Source organism: Phascolarctos cinereus, unplaced genomic scaffold (assembly GCF_003287225.1).
Source record: "Phascolarctos cinereus isolate Bilbo 61053 unplaced genomic scaffold, phaCin_HiC Scaffold_726;HRSCAF=1367, whole genome shotgun sequence".
Classification (NCBI taxonomy): domain Eukaryota; kingdom Metazoa; phylum Chordata; class Mammalia; order Diprotodontia; family Phascolarctidae; genus Phascolarctos; species Phascolarctos cinereus.
In genome coordinates, this window is record NW_027556098.1 from 424,821,226 (window position 1) to 424,837,540 (window position 16,315).

Consider the following 16,315-nt stretch of genomic DNA (forward strand, 5'->3'; position numbering starts at 1 on the left):
ACCCTCACTCTTGGAGGCCAAGATGCTGTAGGGCTGCTTGGCTTAGTGGGCTGGAGGCTCCAGAATTTGAAGCTGTTTGCACTCCCTGGACACCTAATAAGGCAGGACTCGGGGACCGAGTAAGGCTTTGAAGTTTATTTCCACTGGAGCGGGAAGGGCAGGGGCTGAGGGGAACAGGACACATGCTACTGTTATACCTGACCCTGAAACGCCAACCTAAACCACACAGAAGCCACCAGAGCATCAGGTGGGGAAGTGGGAAGGAGAGGCTGATGGAGGGAAAAGGAGATGGAGAGAAATGGAGCGAGAAAGAGGTGAGAGGAAGAGAGTGGAGAACAGAGGAAGGGAGGTAAAGAAGGAATGAGACTGGATGGGTAGAGGGCAGATGACAGAAAAGAGGGGAATGAAAGACATGGCGGAGAGAAATGAGGAGAGGGAAATAGGCAATGAGGAAAGGAGGGGAGAGGAGACAAGAAAAGGGAGATAGGAGAAAGGGAGATGAGAAGGATAAGGAGGGAGAAAAGAGGTGAGATGAGATGATGAGCATGAGATGAGGATGGAAGAGAGTGAGATGAGAAGGATCGATCAATCAGTAAACATGTATTAAGCACCTACTATGTACCAGGCATTGTGCTAAGTGCTGAAGATACAAAGGGATACAAAAGCATGAGGAGGGAAGGGGGGATAAGATGAAGAGAGGGGATGAAATAACCTAAAAGGAGGAGATGAGGGGAGAATACAGGGCTGAGGATGGAAGAGAGGAAGATGACAATGCTGAGGAGGGGAAAAGGGAGACAAGATGAGGGGGAAGAAGGAGATGAGAGGATGGAGGCAAAGATGAGGAGAGGTGGGGAAATAGAAGGCAAGGAGACAGGGAGATGGTGCTGAGAAAGAGGAGAGGGAGATGAGGAAAAGAGGGGCTTGGGGTGGGAAGAAGCTGTTCCAAAGAAGAGGGAGGCTGGGAAGAAAGAGGACAGAAATTGGGTATGATGGGAAGGAGAGGAATGAGTAAAAAGGAGAAAGTCAAAACGGGAAGGGGAAAGCCGGGGCCTTCCCCTTTTTGTTGTACAAAGACTTGGGGGCTGGGAGGAAAGCAGGCATGAACCCCTCCCCAAGCCTGCCCCCAGCTAAGTGCCAGGCCCACTGCTTGATTTGGGGCTGGGAGCTTTGATGACTTAAAGTGCCTGGTTTGGGCACTGGGGTCTCCAAAGTGCAAGAAGGCAGGAGGGGAAGGGGATTTGGAGCAGAGAATCAACAAGAGGGTCACTGTGGCTGGGACTGGGGGGGGACATCAGGTTCTGGAGCAGGGGGACCAGTGCCTCCTTCTGCTTCTTCTCCTTCCTCATCGGAGGCGACCCCTTCCTCCAGGCGGAAGACCTGACGCACTGTCCTTGTGGTGAAGGTGAGGGGCCCTCGCCTGCACGGAGAGATGGAGACAAAGGGTGGAGCTTGGGCCCCCTCCCCTCCCTCCTCCCCCCAGCTCTGCCCAGGGGGGTCCGAGGACTCCCGTGGGGCCTCACCGAAGCCGGTTCCTCAGCGTGGTGACCTCCCGGTTCATGGACTCTGCCGACTCAGTGACGTCATCCAACTCCCGCTGCAGCCGCCGACGGCCAGCTTGGGCTCTGGAGGCCTCTTCCTCGGCCTCCTCCAGCTGCCGCTTCAGCTGTTTCAGCCGCAGGTTGCCCTTCTCCAGCTGCCGAGGTGGGGAGAAGGCAGGCAGGCAGGCCGGCCGGCTCAGTCGTCCCCTTCTCTCCATCTCCACCATCGCCTCTCTCTCTGGGGTTCCGGTTCTGTCTACCCCATTCTCTGTCTCCTTGCGCCCTCTAGGAGATCTCTCCCCCTTCTCTCTCCATCTCCACCAGGGTCTCCCTGCCTCTATTTGTCTGTCCACACTACATCCTCTCCCCATCTCAGAGTTGCCTCATTAGCCTGTGAAGACCAATTCTCCTCTCCCCGTTCCAGGCCCAGCTGCCCACCCTCACGGTCCCCTGCTCTCCCCTTGGGCCTCTTAGCTTCTGAGGATGGCAGAGGGAGAAGGCGCTGAGGTGCCTGACAGTAGCCAGCCCTAGCACCTGATTTCACAGGAGGGGAAGCTGAGGCCCAGAATGGCCAGCGGCCCAAGGCCCCTGTGCAGGCTGGCCGATGAGCCCCTCACCTGGTCCCGGAGCTGGTCAGCCACCCTCCTCTCCTCATCCACCTGCAGGACCACCTCCTTCAGGCGCTTCTCAGCTCTCCGGACAAGCTTCCCCGACAGAATGCGCTCCCTGGGGCAGGAAGACGGGGAGTCACCACTCCGATGGTTCCCTGACTGGGGTTCCCCAGGCCCTCGGAGGCAATTGTTGCCCCCGTTTCTTGACACCCTTTCCCCCAAGTTCCTGCCCATATTCCCACTCCCCAGTGCAGTTTTTCATCCATCATCGCCTCTTTCATTCTTCTCTCCCTCGCCCACCCATCTTCTCAGACTCTAGAGCTGCCCTTAACTGAGTGACAAGGCTGTCCAGGCTAGACCGATGCCTAGAAATGTCAGCCCATTCTCTAGCTGAGGCAGCAAAGCGAAATCCTCTCTCCGGCCTCACCTGCTCTCCTGCTCCAGCTGCTCCTCAGCCTGGGCCAGCTTGGACTCTAGAGATGCGATGAGCATCTTGTGGCGGGCTCTGACCCCAGCATCCTCCTCGCCCAGGCGGCCTCGCAGTTCCTGGATCTGACGCTCCAGCTGCTGCCGTCCACTTTCTGCCTTGGCGGAGAAACTCCGCTCAGCCGATAGCTCCGTGGTCAGAGACTCCACCTGGCCAGAGGAAGGGGGAGGGTGGTGGTAATGGCAAGGGAGGCGGGGTCTTGGGGGGAAGGGGGCAGGAGCATGGGGGGAGATGGGGGCATGGAGCTGGGGGGAAGTGGGGTCATGGAGCTGGGAGGAGGTGGGGGCAGGAGCATGGGGGGAGGTGGGGGCATGGAGCTGGGGGCAGGCGGGGGCATGGAGCTGGGGGGGAGGCAGGTACTCTGAACAGGAGGTGGGGCAGGGAGAAAGGGGGCAGGAGCATGGGGGTAGGTGGGGGCAGGAGCATAGGGGAAGGTGGGGGCATGGAGCTAGGAGAAGGCAGGTACCCTGAGCAGGGCTCGGTGGGGTTATGGAACTGGGGGAGCTGGAGGCCAGGGAGACCCAGGCCAAGAATGCCAGAACTTCAGAACTGTCAGGAAGCTCCTGCCCCTTTCCCAAGGCTCGAAGGTGATTGTATCACCCTCTGGCCCATCTCTGCTTGAAGCTCAAGGGTTGGGGAGCCCCTAGCAGCCTCAGCTACATCCCGGGGTTCTGAGAGAGGGAGAGGACCAGTGTCCCTGCCCTGTGCCCGGCCAGGCCATGTCGCCGTGACTGCATCCAGCCTTGGGACAGGACTTTGCAAGGACTTCCATTAGGAAGGTCACTGAGGAGTGGTCCGGAGGAGGGTCTCCGGGATGGGGGTGGGGAGGTGACCTACCTCTCAGGTACTCCCAGCTCTCGGAGCCGGGGAGCTGTTTCACGTTGTGTCTGGGCTGGCCTATGATTCTATCCACCTCCCCCCAGCTCCCTTGGCTTTTGGCCTAGCACCGGCCCAGAGCCACCAGGAAGACCTTAACCTGTCAGGACACCACCCGCCTCTGTTTACCAGTACTTGCAGAGAGGGTGTCAGCCTGTGCTGTCTTTGGTAGATAGCTCCTCACCTGGCGGTTCCCTATCCCAGTGAAACCCCAAGCCTGGCCCCCTTATCCCCCACCCCCAGCAGGCTCCTGGGCTGGGAGGGAGTTCCGGCTAAGTCTAGGCCTCAGTTTCTCTCTTTACAAAAATGAAGGAGTTGGACTCCATGGCCTCCAAATTCCCTTCGAACTCTCCATCTATGATCCTTTAGTGAAGAGGAAGATGTTTTTCTGCACCTAGGTGGGCGGGGCTAGTTCCTTCCTCCCCTGAGTGGGCGAGGCTCCTTTCTCCCCTTAGGTGGGCGCTCCCCTTCCTATCCCTATGTAGGCGCTCCCCTTCCTCCCCCTAGGTGGGCGGGCCCCTTCCTCCCCCTCCAGAGCAGGGCGTGTGGGGCAGGAAGAGGAGGTCCCATGCAGGAGAACGGGCTACCCGGCCAGAGGCCCCAGAGGGGTGGATCAGCTCGCCCAGGAGGCCTGGGTTGCCCTTGCTCGCCCCCGGGCCCACCTGCAGCAGCAGCTTGCGGTAACGGTCATTGAGCAGCTCCAGGTTCCCATGCTCTTCCTCCAGCTCCTCTTCCAGTTGGCCCAGTCGCCCCTCGAGCTGCCGCTTCTCCTCTGCTAGGGCCGCCCTGGAGGGCAGGGAGGGGCGTTAATACCTAAGCAGCCCGGCGCAAGCCAGGGGTGGGGCACGACACCGGGAAAGGACTGGGGGCGGGGGCGGGGTAGACGCACTTGGCCAGGTTCCCGTTGGCTGCCTCGTCTGCCATGTCGTCCCGATCCTGCTGCGCTTGGCGCCGGGCCCGGTCCGAGGCCGCGAGCTCCTGCGGGCAAGTGGAGAAGGGACACGCGCAGGTCAGCCGGCCCTTCTTCACGGGCATTACCCGGGGCTGTGGTGCCCGGAGGTCGGCCCCATGCTGAGACCTGCTCCTCCCTCCGAACAGCCCGGACTTCACTGGGGCTGTCAGAGAATTCGTTTCCCTCGAGGCTTCTGCCCCTGCGGGCAGTGGGAAGTCTCGTTGGCCTAGCCTCATCTCCCTCCTTCCGGGCCGTATGCGCCCCGGCCTCCCCTGCAGGGTCTTCCCCCGGTCCAGCATCCCTCCAGTGCTAAACCCGAACCCCTTTTCTTGGGCCTCATCTCCTGACGCCACCCATCCCCGTCTTCACCTCGATCCTGCCGGCTCAGTTTTGAGAACGATGCTCTCTCGTCGTTCGCCTCCTACTCACAGGGCCGGCCACCTCCCGGGTACAGACCCTTTCCCCTCCCCTCCCACTTGGACCAGGGCCATGCAGCTGATCCTCCTCCCCAGGAGGCAGGGCTGGCTCTAGGTTGCAGCCCTGAAGCCTCCTAATCAGGCACTGGAACTCCAGGAGCTTTCCCTCAAACTCGATACTTTATCTCCAGCCAGGCTGCATTTGGGCGCGCTGTACCTTCCAGCCAGAAGGCACTCCCTAGATAAGCTCATGGTATCATGCCCCTCCCCACAGGGGAAGGCCAGCTTCTTCAGGCAGGCACTCCTCTGCTCCTTTTCCCCGAATCCCGGGCTTTCCCTGATAAGGGCTCCGAGCAGCCTCCTCACCTCCTGCAGCTTCAGCAGCTCCTCCTCAAGGCTCTTGAGCCTCTTCTCATTCTCCCGGTTCTGGGTAAAGATCTCCTCCCGGGAAGTTCGAGACTCCTCCACTTCCCGCCACAGCTCCTTCATCTGGGCCTGGAAGAAAGACCTTGGACTCGCCGAGAGCCGTTCCCCACCCCCCGCCCCCAGCCTCTCCATGCCCTGTTCCGGGGAGCCCCCATCGCCGCCCTCCCCCCTCTCCTTCGCCTTTCGTGCCTGGATCAGAGTCCGACCTCATTTCACAGAGGAGGAAACTAAGGCTGAGAGAGGGTGATCCAGATGTCAGGTTGCCCTCCTAGCACGAGGGGCATCAGCATGGAATGAGTTTAGACAGGAAAAAAAAACCGGGGTTGTCTTGGTCATTCCCTCCCACTCCCAGCTTTTTTTTTTTTTTTAAAAAAAAGCACATTTCTGTGTCCAGAAGGAGTTAATGAACATTGGGAGCCCTCAAAGGGTCCAGTTCCTCTTCTCTCCAGCAATGACCACCATCAGCAGCCCTCCCAGCTATGGCATGGAACCGTGCTCAGCCTCAGTGTCCCCATCTGTACAATGGGGATCCTAAAAGCCCCCGCCTCCCAGGTCGTTGTGAGGATCCAATGAGGTCATTTCTGTCGAGCGCTTGGCCAGTTGGAAAGTATTCTAGACCCAGGGGCTGTGACTGCTGGGCTGTGGGGGTGGTCCAGAGGTCAGGTTCGAGGGCTCAGGGCCACCCTTTCCACTCTGGCCCTCCTCCTCCTGCCAGTAAACCCCCTTGAGTATGAAGAGGGGCCCTGGAACCCTCGAGGAGTCCCAGGGGAGGGGAAAGGACTTGTCCAAGGTCACACAGACTCTTAGAGGCAGAGCCAGGACACACATAGGCTGCATAGAAGGGGGGCAGTTTTCAGGGCAGTTTTGTTTTTGAGATAGCCGATGGCTCTGTGGAGCAAGCATCTGACCCGAAATCAGGAAGACCGAGTTCAGATATGACCTCAGACATCTACTAGCTGGGTGACCCTGGGCAAGTCACTGCTCCTGCTTGCCTCGGCTTCCCCATCTGTAAATGGGTAACCTAATAGCACTTGCCTCCCAGGGATGTTGTGAGGGACAGATGAGATTGTACTTGTAAGCTGTATTTGCCTCTTTATCATTAGTATTAATGTCAAAGGTGGAAACGGGCAGTCTAGGTGGGGACTGATACAGCACCATCAGCTTCGTATACCGGTCTCTGTCCAAATACAGGCCACTCCCCACCCGCCAGACATTCTGTGTCCCAGAGAACATAAGTTACTCGAGGGCAGGGAAGGTCTTGCTGTTGTAGCTGCATCTCCAGAGTCTAGTATGGCACTTAGTACACAGTAGGTGCTTAGCAGAGTTTGCTGAACTGGAGATTCCTTTGAGTCAGTCAACAAACATTTATTAAACACTCACTAGGCCCCCGGCTAAGTCCTGGGGACAAAGAAAATGGCACCCCTGTAAAGTAATAGCTGTGGATGGCCTGGTCAGGCTATCTACCAGCCTAATTCTGGCTAAGCTGGACAGCAGCCAGAGGAGGGGAGGCTGGGGGAGCCTTTGCAGGGTTCTCTGCTCAGCCCCAAAGGGACAAGAACAGCTCCTAGCAGTGAGGGCAGCCCTTGGAATAGTCTCTGGGGATGACTTAGAGGGGCCCTCCCTTAAGCCAGGCCCCAGATTCAGATGTCACAGCCCTCTCCCTGGACACTTGGAGTCCCCAGGCTGGGCTGGTGGGGGGGGAGGGCTGGGCAGGCACATGGGTATAGGCTCAGCCCAAGGTCCCCATGACCTCCCACCGGCCCCAGACAAGAGCTCTCAGGAGGCAGGGGCTAGCTCACCTCTGTGATTGCATTACCTGGTACATAACAGATGCTCAATAAAACATCTGCTGGAATGGCTGATCCAGGGCCTTACGTAGGCCAGTGGCAAAGAGGGAGACAGGACCCTGGGCCTGGCTTCCCAGTCTGGGACTCTTTCCAGATGGTTCCAGAAAGAGACAGCTTCTGCCCACAAACTTGGACCCTGGGGCCCAGCAGGAAGACGCCCATCACCAACTCGGAGGCCACAAACCCCCTTTGGTCTAACCCTAGTTATAGAATCTAATCATCTCAGAGGTGGAAAGAACCTCAGAGGCATTTAGGGTGACCCTTGCCCCTCAAAGAAACCCTTCTATGCCATGCCCAGGAAAGAAAGAAAGGCAGTCTGGGAGCATGGGCTTAGAAGAAAATGTTTGGGGGAGGAGGGCACTTTTTTGAGTCAGGGGTGACTCCTCTCCCCTTATAAAGTAAGCCTGGACCCAATCCCTCTCACTTAGTGGTGCCTGGTAAACAGCAGGTGCTTAATAAATGCCTATGTAAGCTACATGCAATATTCCCATTTGCTCTTTCTGTTCTACTCTGAAAATGCAATTGGGGTGAGGGGGATCATTAAATTCAGGAAAGACAAAGTAAATCAATTCTTGTGGTGTCCGCTTGGATGCCAGGGCCACCCACCCGGCCGCAGCCCTGTGCCCACCTGTGTCTTCCGCAGCTGCTTCATGGCCTCTTCCTTTCCCTGACCCGCAGAGCCCACCTGGGCCTTCAACTCCTCCAGCTCCAGCTCTGCCTTCTTGCGGGCGGCCATGGCCAGCGCCCTCTGCTTCCTCTCCTCATCGCGCTCGACCTCCGCGTCCCTTAACTAAGGGAAGGGGGCAGACGAGGGGCAGGTCAGCCCACCCACTGGGGCCTGCTGGCCAGCCTGCTTCCCTCAGCTCTCGGGGCCCCCCCCTGCCTCAACGCCTCCCTGCTTCCTCCCCCCTGCCTCAGGGCCTCCCTACTCCCTCGGGGGCCTCCCCACTTCCTTGGGGGCTTCTCTACTCCCTAGGGTGCCTCCTCCCTCCTTGGGGGGCCTCGCCGCCCGGGGCCCCACCTGCTTGGCCAGAAGCCGCCTCCTCTCCTCGCCAGCCTCATCCCGGCCCTGCAGCTCCCGCTCATGCTGAGCCTTCAGCGCCTGGGCCGTCACCTCCAGGCGCAGCTTAGCGTCCTCGGCGGCCATCAGCTCGTCCTCCAGCTCCGTTACCTGAGTGCGAAGGTCGGCGGCCGCCTGCTCCGCTGCCCGGCGGGCTCTCTCCATTTCGTGCACCTGGGGAGACTAGCGAGTGAGCACTAGGCCGGGGGAGGCACAGAGGGAGCCCGGGGCCCTGAGGGGGCGAGGAGGGGCCCGCGGGCAGGGGGAGGGGCCCCGGCTGCGGGGAGGGGCCCCGGGGACAAGGAGGGGCCCGCCGGCTGGCAGGGTCCGGCCTTACGCTCTTGCCCACGTCGTCCTTGTTACTCAGCAGCTCCTCCAGCTCTGCCCGGAGGGCCCGGTTCTGCCGCTCCAACTCCTCCCGAGCCTCACGCTCCTCTTCCAGGGCCCGGGCCAGCGCCAGGGCCCGGGCCTCTCGCTCCCTGCCCTCAGCCTCTGCCCGCTCCCGTTCCTCCACCGCCCTCTGGGACACTGCTTTCTCCTCTGCCAGGAGCTGATCAGAAAGAGGCACAAGCCCCCAGGAGGATGAGGAGGAGGAAAGATGTACAGTCCGACGGATGAGCCCAGGGAGCCCAAAGCTTCGGCCTGGTTGGGTGACCACACCAGCTCCTGGCCTTCTCTGGGCCACATCGTGCCCAAGGCCCAGACAAACACAATGTCTGTGCTCACGAGAACCAGGTCGGTGGGGACCAAAAAGAACTCCCAGGGCCTGGCCCCTCCTGGGCTCTGAGAGAGTCTGGGGCCCAGGACTGAGGCTACAATCGGGGCTACAACCCCCCCCTTCCTCCTTCCCTCCAACAGAACCCCCAGTTTCTCCTGCCTGGGTGATGAGCTCCTGGGCTCATCATTATTGGCCAGGTGTGGAGCTCCTCCCGGGCCAGGACTGAGGTTTTGCCTTTCTTTCTATCCCCAGCACACACAGTAAGTCTGCAAGTTCACCTGACTTGAGGGACAAGAGGGCTGTCCAGGGGATGGCCCAGAAAGCAGAGAAACCAGGTTGAGCCTGACCTGGCAGGGGGCGAGTCTGACCGACTCCCACAGGGTCTGGATTCCCGAGTCTGAGCTGCCTCTTGGCACTGGAGGTCTCCAAGCAGAGGTCCCCGTCACTTCCAGCTCTGAGGCTCCTCACCCTACTCCCCAAGTACCTGGTCGAACTTCTTCTGTTTCTTCTCCAGGCTGCTGACGAGGTGCCGCTGCTGCTCCAGATCCATGGAGACATCGTCTAGCTCCTGCTGCAGCTGCCGCCGGCCCCTCTCCAGCCGCTCGGTCGCCTCGGTCTTCTCGGCCAGCCTCTGGGCCAAGGCCTCGGCCTCTCGGGCCGCCCGCCGGCGGGCCTCCTCTCCGGCCTCCAGGGCTCCTGCCTCTTCCTCTTGCCGCCGCCGCCACTCTGACAGCTGGGGGATGGGGTTCACCTTGAGCCCTCAATGCTCGGCCCCAGAGGCCTGAGTCCTGAACTTCCTTCAGGGTGGGCAGCCAGCCTCTCCCACACCTCAGGCTCTGTCCTGGAACCCCTCCCGTGTTTCTCCCGCTCTTCACTTTGGGGGTCCTCCAGGGTTCCTTCTCTCTGCCCTCGTGGTCATGGGGATGTCAGCCAGTGATCCCCTCCTCCCGAGCTCCGGACCCTCTAAACATCCCACCAATCCATCATCCAATCTTCGAGTCTCTTCCCCCTCCTCCTATGCCAGCTCTGGTCCTCCCTCACCCCGGGCTGGCTCTAGCCTGGGCTCTGCGCACTAGGCCAGACTACCACTTTAATGTCCCGGTGAGAATTTCCGTCATATGTGGCCACCGAGATCTTGGGTGAGACGTCTCCTATGGCACCTTCCTTGTCTCCTCTCCCAGCTCCTGAGGGGGCTGTCGGCCAAGGGTGTCTCCTCCAATCTACCTTCCTTTAGTTCTCGGGATGGCTGTCCTCCTCCCTTCACCCTCCTCTCCCAGGGCCAGCGTGGATGGTCTCAGGCTTCTATTGGCCTTCTCTGGACCCTCTCATCCACTCCTGTAGCTGTGACTGCAACCTGCCCATCTCTCAGCTTTCCCATGCAACCCTGACCTCTCTCCTTAGCCGAGGCCATAAATCCACACGGGTATCTGGTCTGCTTGGGGGTCCACGCCACCTGTGGCATCTTTCCTCAAACCGGGTCCTCCTGCTTTGGACAACCATCGTCCCTCTCCCGAACCTCCAAGGTGATCAATGACAGGTGTTCCCCTTCCCCCCCCCCCGACAGCCCCAGACAAGGGCATTTCCCTTCCCTCACAGCTCACCTGGGCCTGGGCCGTCTGCAGCTCCCTCCCGGCTCGCTCCCTGGCCGCTGCCTCTTCCTCCAGCTGTTCCCGCAGCCCAGCGGCCTCGCTCTCCAGCCCTCGAACCCGGGACCCCAGGGCCAGCTTGGCCCGTGTCTCCTCCTGCAGGAGCTCCTGGGGGTGGGACAGGTTGATGGCGGTTGGGGGAGAAGGAAGAAGGAGTAATGGGGATGGGCACTGGGGGAGGACTGGGGGTAGACAGATGGATGGACAAATGAACAGAGGGAGGGGTCACAGGAGTTCCGAGCTAGCCTAGCCAGAGTCCCTTTTTCATTTTAGAGAGGTGGGGTCCTGGGCTGATGCAGAACCGGGGGAAGGGACCCAGAGATCACTTCAGCAAGGCCCAGACAGGGAAGGGGACTTGTCCAAGGTGACCTGGCTTCTACATGGCGGAACCAGGCTCCCCGGCTGTGCGTGTGGGACTGTGCCAGAGGGAAGGCGGGCTGGCGGTGAGTCGGCTGCAGTGTTCGTTCCCCTTTCTTTACCTGCGCGTCATGGAGCTGGACTTCGGCGCTGCTCAGCTCCTTACTTAGGCGGATCACTTTGGACTCGGCCTCACTCAGGGCCCCCGAGACACTGTCCAGCTCCGCCTGAGAGGGGCGCAGAGACTCCCCATCAGCGCGGCTCTGGCTGCCCGATCCTTCCCTCCCTGGTCATCCGCATGCGAAGGGTGGGAGGGGAAAGGCTTGGAGAAGTCTGATCCCCTCCTTCCCAGTTCCACAGTTGGGAACACTGAGACCCAGAGAGGCCAAAAAAGGAGATTCTGCGGCGGGGGTGGGGAGACCCCGCAGCGGTGTCTAGTACTTTCTAAAGACGCCGACAAACGGGAGAATACAGGGAAGGGAACTAGGACGATGCCAAAGAAGTGGCCAAACACCTGGGCACCCTGGGCTTCCTGAGGGCAGGCTCTGCCTCACTGCCAGGATTGGCAGTGCCTGACGTACAGCGGATGCTCACTAACTACTTTGCGGATTGATTGATGATGGAGAAGAAAAGCCCTGGGGGGGGGGGGTGCTGCGCAGGCCCGCGCTGGTCTCGCCGGGGTCCGAAGGCCAAGGACCCCACCTCCCAATCTCACCTGAGTCCCCTCCGGCCGCAGGCCAGGCTCACCTGGGCTCTCTGCAGCTTGTCGGCCGCTTCGGCCCGGGTGCGCTCGCCATCGCCAGCCCGGGCCTGCAGCTCCTGCAGCTGGGTCTCGAGCCGCCGGCGCCGCTGGTCGCCCTCCTGCCGCGAAGCCTGCAGGCTGCCCAGCTCGGCCCGCAGCTCGGACACCTCGGCTTCCAGGGCCAGTCGGGTCTTCTCCCAAGCACCTTTGCCCTGGGGGAGATGGCAGAGAATGAGGTCCTGGGCCCAGCCCTGGAAGGGCTGCAGGACGTGTCCGTCTATGACCCGGCACAGTAGGTACCCGATCTTACAGATAAAATGCCTGAGACAGGAGAGAGGATTTACTGGGACCACGCAGCTACCGAGTACCCAAAACAGGACCCAAACCCAGGTCCTCGGTCCTTCTGCTCTTTGTCTCTGAGTTGGAAGACCCAGATTGGAGGCCTGTTTCTGCCACTTATCAACTGTTCAATCCGGAGCAGGGCCACAGTCTCACGGAGGGAGATGGGAGCTGTCCAGTGAGGGCGGCCTCATTGCTCCTCTGGGATTTTAATGTGCATTACTACTACTACTACTACTACTACTACTACTACTACTACTACTACTACTACTACTACTACTACCACTACCACTAACCTGTGGTTTCTAAGCTGGTAGGAATCCTGTGATACGGTTTAGGGACCCTTGTTTTGACTGAGTTTTACCCCATGATCTAGAGAGCCACTGAGCTCTCCCATTCACACACACCACTCCATCTCCCATTCCTGGGCCTTTGGCTGCTGTGCCTCATGCCTGGAATGCTCTCTCCTCACCTCTGCCTCTTAAAATCAATCCCAGCTTTCTTTCCAAGCTCAGTTCTAGTGCGACCTCCTACACGAGGTCCCCGCTCCCCCCACCCCACTTCCACTGTATGTGTTCTGTGTCTGTTTTGATAAGATATGTGAGGGCAGGGCTCTGCTTCACATGCCAGCGCCTGCTGCACTGCCTGGCACACTGCAGAGATTTAGTAAATGCACGCTGATCGGTGTACTGGTTCAGTGCCTTGGAGTCAAGTGACCTGGGTTCGAATCCTAGCTAAGTGATCTTGAGCAAGCTGTGTTCTCCTCCAAGCCTGTTTCCTTGCCTGAAGGTGGCGCTGATAATGCTCACCCTCCCTGCCTCTCAGGGCCAGCAGCCCCTGGGGTCAGCTCGCTGCGGAGGGGACTCGTGTCTCAGGGGAGGAGTTTCCTCCACAGGAACAGCCCTGCCTGATGAAATCAGGGATGTGGACACAGAAAGGGCTTCCTGCACTCGGGGCCCGGCCCTGGGGGGATCCCTGCCTGGGAGGCTCAGGCCCTAAGCCTGAGGCCGGGAGGCAGAGGGGACTTGTTTTTCTTTTTTCCTTTTGGTGAGGCAATTGGGGTTAAGTGACCTCCCCCAGTGTCACACAGCTAGTAAGTGTCATGTGTCTGAGACTGGATTTGAACTCATGTCTTCCTGATTTCAAGGGCAGAGCTCAATCCACTGTGCCATCTAGCTGCCCCTAGAGGGGGCTTTCTCCTCAGGCTCGCCCCTCCCTTTGGCCGGCCTGGCAGGTCTCACACATATGTCAAAGCAGACGGGAGAGAGCCAGTGGTTATCTGTGACCCGGGGTGACCTTGAGAACATCCCCTGCTTCCTGCAAGGCCAGGTTCTGACCCCTCACGTCCAGAAAAGGCCCAGCTGGGGCTCAGTTCAGGGCCAGAAAGACAGAGACAGAGGGGGGAGGGGAGGTGGAAGAGAAAGGAGGGAAGGAGGGATGGGGAAAGAGAGAGGAAGGGAGAGAGAGACACAGAGAGATTACAGGGCCATAGATTTAGGCCATTGGGTCCAACCCCTTCATTTTATAGGTGAGGAAACTGAGGCAGAGGTGACATGACTTGCCCAGCTACCAGGCTGCAGCCAGTTTTGAACTCAGGTCTTCCTGTGCCCAATGCGGTGCCCTGTGCCCCAAGAAGGGTTGTGTCTCAGCTGATGGTCTTAGAGCCTCAGCCCCATCTCTCAGGACCAGCATTTCTCCATTAAGGCCCATGTCTTTTCCAGGGACACGGCTCGAGGAATCTCAGAAGCCAGTCTCTCTGAAGCAGGAGAGGGAGGCTCCCTCCCTCTCTTGGGGCCTGCTCCCTAGAAAGGCTTTTAACAGACTATTGGAAGGGGCAGTTAGGTGGCGCAGTGGACAGAGCACCGGCCTGGGAGTCAGGAAGACTTGAGCTCAAATCTGGACTCAGGCACATAACACTCAGTAGCTGTGTGACTCTGGGCAAGTCACTTAACTCCAACTGCATCACCAATAAGTAAGTAAATAAATAAAACAGACTGTCCAGCCAGTCAGCCCCTCATTTTCCTGAGAAGGGGTCTGATGCCAGGGCCTCCCTCTTTTCACACCCTCCCCCTGCCCTGAAGCGACCTCTAGGCCCTCCTGGGGCTCTTCAGCCAGACCAGAACTGCCACTCCCTGCCTGGGGGGACGGACCCAGGCAAAGAGGCAGAGAATGTAATGGCTGATGACACCCATTAGGTCCTGGGACTGTTGCTCAGGTCCTTGTTTCCAGACCGTGAGAACCAGTGGCCATTCCTAGGGACTTTGCTAGGGAATCGACTCTCCAGAGGCGGGAAAGAGGGAGGTACAGCCAAGTGACACATGTCCAGCAGTGGCTTTCCAGGCTAGAAGGGACCCTGGATGGTGGCCATTAAACCTTCACTTTGCAGCTTGCTCAGGCCTGTCACTGGAGAGCCAGAGCAGAGCTGGGACACCGAGGCTGGGGGGTGGGGGCACCAGCCCTCGCTCTCACCCGCCGCGCCTGTTCTAACTGTTCGCCTAGCTCGCCCAGGGCCTGGCCGTGACGTTGCCGTAGCTCCTGGACGACAGCTTCATGGCTGCGCGTCTCTTCCTCCAGTGCCCGCTTCAGCTCGGACACTTCCTGCTCCCGCTTGGTCCTGGTGAGTGAAAGAGAAAGAATGATTTGTAACTGGAGCCTTATCAGGCCTGTGGAGGACCCCACACCACTGGGAGGGCTGCAGGGCAGAGTCAGGGCACAGGCAGCCTGCCCAGGGCCAAGGGATCGATGTCTGGCTTTACCGTTGGGCTCAAGAAATTCTGAATAAGGGACCAATGTCAGGTTTTATACTTGGGTTCGAGAAATCAATTTCCTACGTGGACTTGGGGAGGAAAGTCTCGCAGCAGCTGGTCTGAGAGAGATCTGGGCTTTGTGTGGACTGGAAAGTTCATGTTGAAACAACAGGCCTCCCTTGGGAACCCCACCCCCACCCCAGGCCTCATCCTCCAGGCCCTAAGGGCACCAGCCTCCTGCATAGGCCTGGTCTTGTCCTCCTGTGGGCTCACACACGTACTCCCTGCCACCCACAGAGTAGGGCCAGGGTCCCTTAGCTAGGAGTTCAGCCTTCCCCTTTCCAGCCTTCACACAACGTCCCCCAAACCTTCCCACCGCCAAGCATTTGCTGCTGCACTAACCATGCCGAGATCATTCTCACTCCCCATCACTACCTGTAGAAGTCAGCTCAAATGCCGCCTCCTCCAGAAAACCTTTCTGGAGGGTCCTGATTGATAAGGACCACCCCAGCCCCCATCAGCAGGTATCAGCATCAGCCATCCCCTACAGGAGCTCCCCAGGGTAGGTACAAGGAGGACCTTACTCTCATCAATGCCTGTTGTCTGGATGGGTGGGGAGCACTCCAGGACTGGAGGCCCAGAGAAGTGAAGGAATCTGCCCAGGATCCCACAGGTCAGGACTCGAACCCAGGCCTATATGTTTAGCCCCCTGAGTCCATTTTACAAAGGAGGGAGTGCTTGCCCAGGGTCCCAGAAAGGCCTCCCGCTTCTCTCACCGGAGCTCCTGCTGGGCATTGGTGGAGTCCAGCGTGTCTTCCAGCTCCCCCCGGAGGGCCTCCAGCTCCTCCCCAAGGTCTCGACGCTGCTTCTCCGCCTTCGTCCGCGCTGCCCTCTCGGCTTCCAGGTCTTCCTGGGCTTCGGCCAGCCCTGCCTGGGCCTCTCGAAGGGACTTGAGCAGCGTGGCCCGGGCCCCGCCCTCCTCCTCGGCCCTGGGGAGGAAGGGAGGGGACTGAACGCTCTGGGGGGGGCAGGCTGACGGCGCCCCCAGCTTAGACTGTGGAGTCCTTGGGCCTGGATTTCTGGGAGTGGGGTCTGCAGTGGGGGGGGGATTCCTGCCTCACGCAGGGGCACTACCGAGGTCCCCCCCAAGACTCCCCCAGCCACCAGCCCCCCCAGGGATCTCAGGGTCCCTGGGGGGGCTGGTGGCTGGGGGGGTCTCGGGGTCCCTGGGGGGGCTGGTGGCTGGGAGGGTTCTTGGGGTTCCGGGGGGGGGCTGATGGCTGGGGGGTCTCGGGGTCCCTGGGGGGGCTGGTGGCTGGGGGGTCTCGGGGTCCCTGGGGGGGCTGGTGGCTGGGAGGGTTCTCAGGGTCCCTGGGGGGGGCTGGTGGCTGGGGGGTCTCAGGGTCCCTGGGGGGGCTGGTGGCTTGGGGGGGTCTCAGGGTCCCTGGGGGGGCTGGTGGCTGGAGGGGGTCTCGGGGTCCCTGGGGGGGCTGGTGGCTGGAGGGGGTCTCGGGGTCCCTGGGGGGGCTGGTGGCTGGGGGGGTCTCAGGGTC

The 16,315-nt window shown here is 60.0% G+C and overlaps 1 protein-coding gene across 1 annotated transcript in view; it reads right to left on the minus strand.

The window, feature by feature from the left end:
- Positions 1 to 120: 120 nt before the first annotated feature.
- Positions 121 to 16,315, minus strand: part of MYH14 (myosin heavy chain 14) — a 39,392-nt gene continuing 23,197 nt past the window's right edge. Inside the window, exons 27-42 of the mRNA XM_078146443.1 lie at positions 15,539 to 15,751; positions 14,485 to 14,629; positions 11,682 to 11,888; positions 11,057 to 11,161; positions 10,533 to 10,685; positions 9,416 to 9,664; positions 8,551 to 8,763; positions 8,175 to 8,387; positions 7,782 to 7,943; positions 5,247 to 5,375; positions 4,402 to 4,490; positions 4,175 to 4,298; positions 2,577 to 2,785; positions 2,156 to 2,264; positions 1,521 to 1,693; positions 121 to 1,417 (exon numbers count right to left, since the gene is read on the minus strand). Of these exons, the coding sequence (XP_078002569.1) occupies positions 1,264 to 1,417; positions 1,521 to 1,693; positions 2,156 to 2,264; positions 2,577 to 2,785; positions 4,175 to 4,298; positions 4,402 to 4,490; positions 5,247 to 5,375; positions 7,782 to 7,943; positions 8,175 to 8,387; positions 8,551 to 8,763; positions 9,416 to 9,664; positions 10,533 to 10,685; positions 11,057 to 11,161; positions 11,682 to 11,888; positions 14,485 to 14,629; positions 15,539 to 15,751 (2,647 nt within the window). The 3' untranslated portion in view covers positions 121 to 1,263. The remainder of the gene's footprint in view (positions 1,418 to 1,520; positions 1,694 to 2,155; positions 2,265 to 2,576; positions 2,786 to 4,174; positions 4,299 to 4,401; positions 4,491 to 5,246; positions 5,376 to 7,781; positions 7,944 to 8,174; positions 8,388 to 8,550; positions 8,764 to 9,415; positions 9,665 to 10,532; positions 10,686 to 11,056; positions 11,162 to 11,681; positions 11,889 to 14,484; positions 14,630 to 15,538; positions 15,752 to 16,315) is intronic.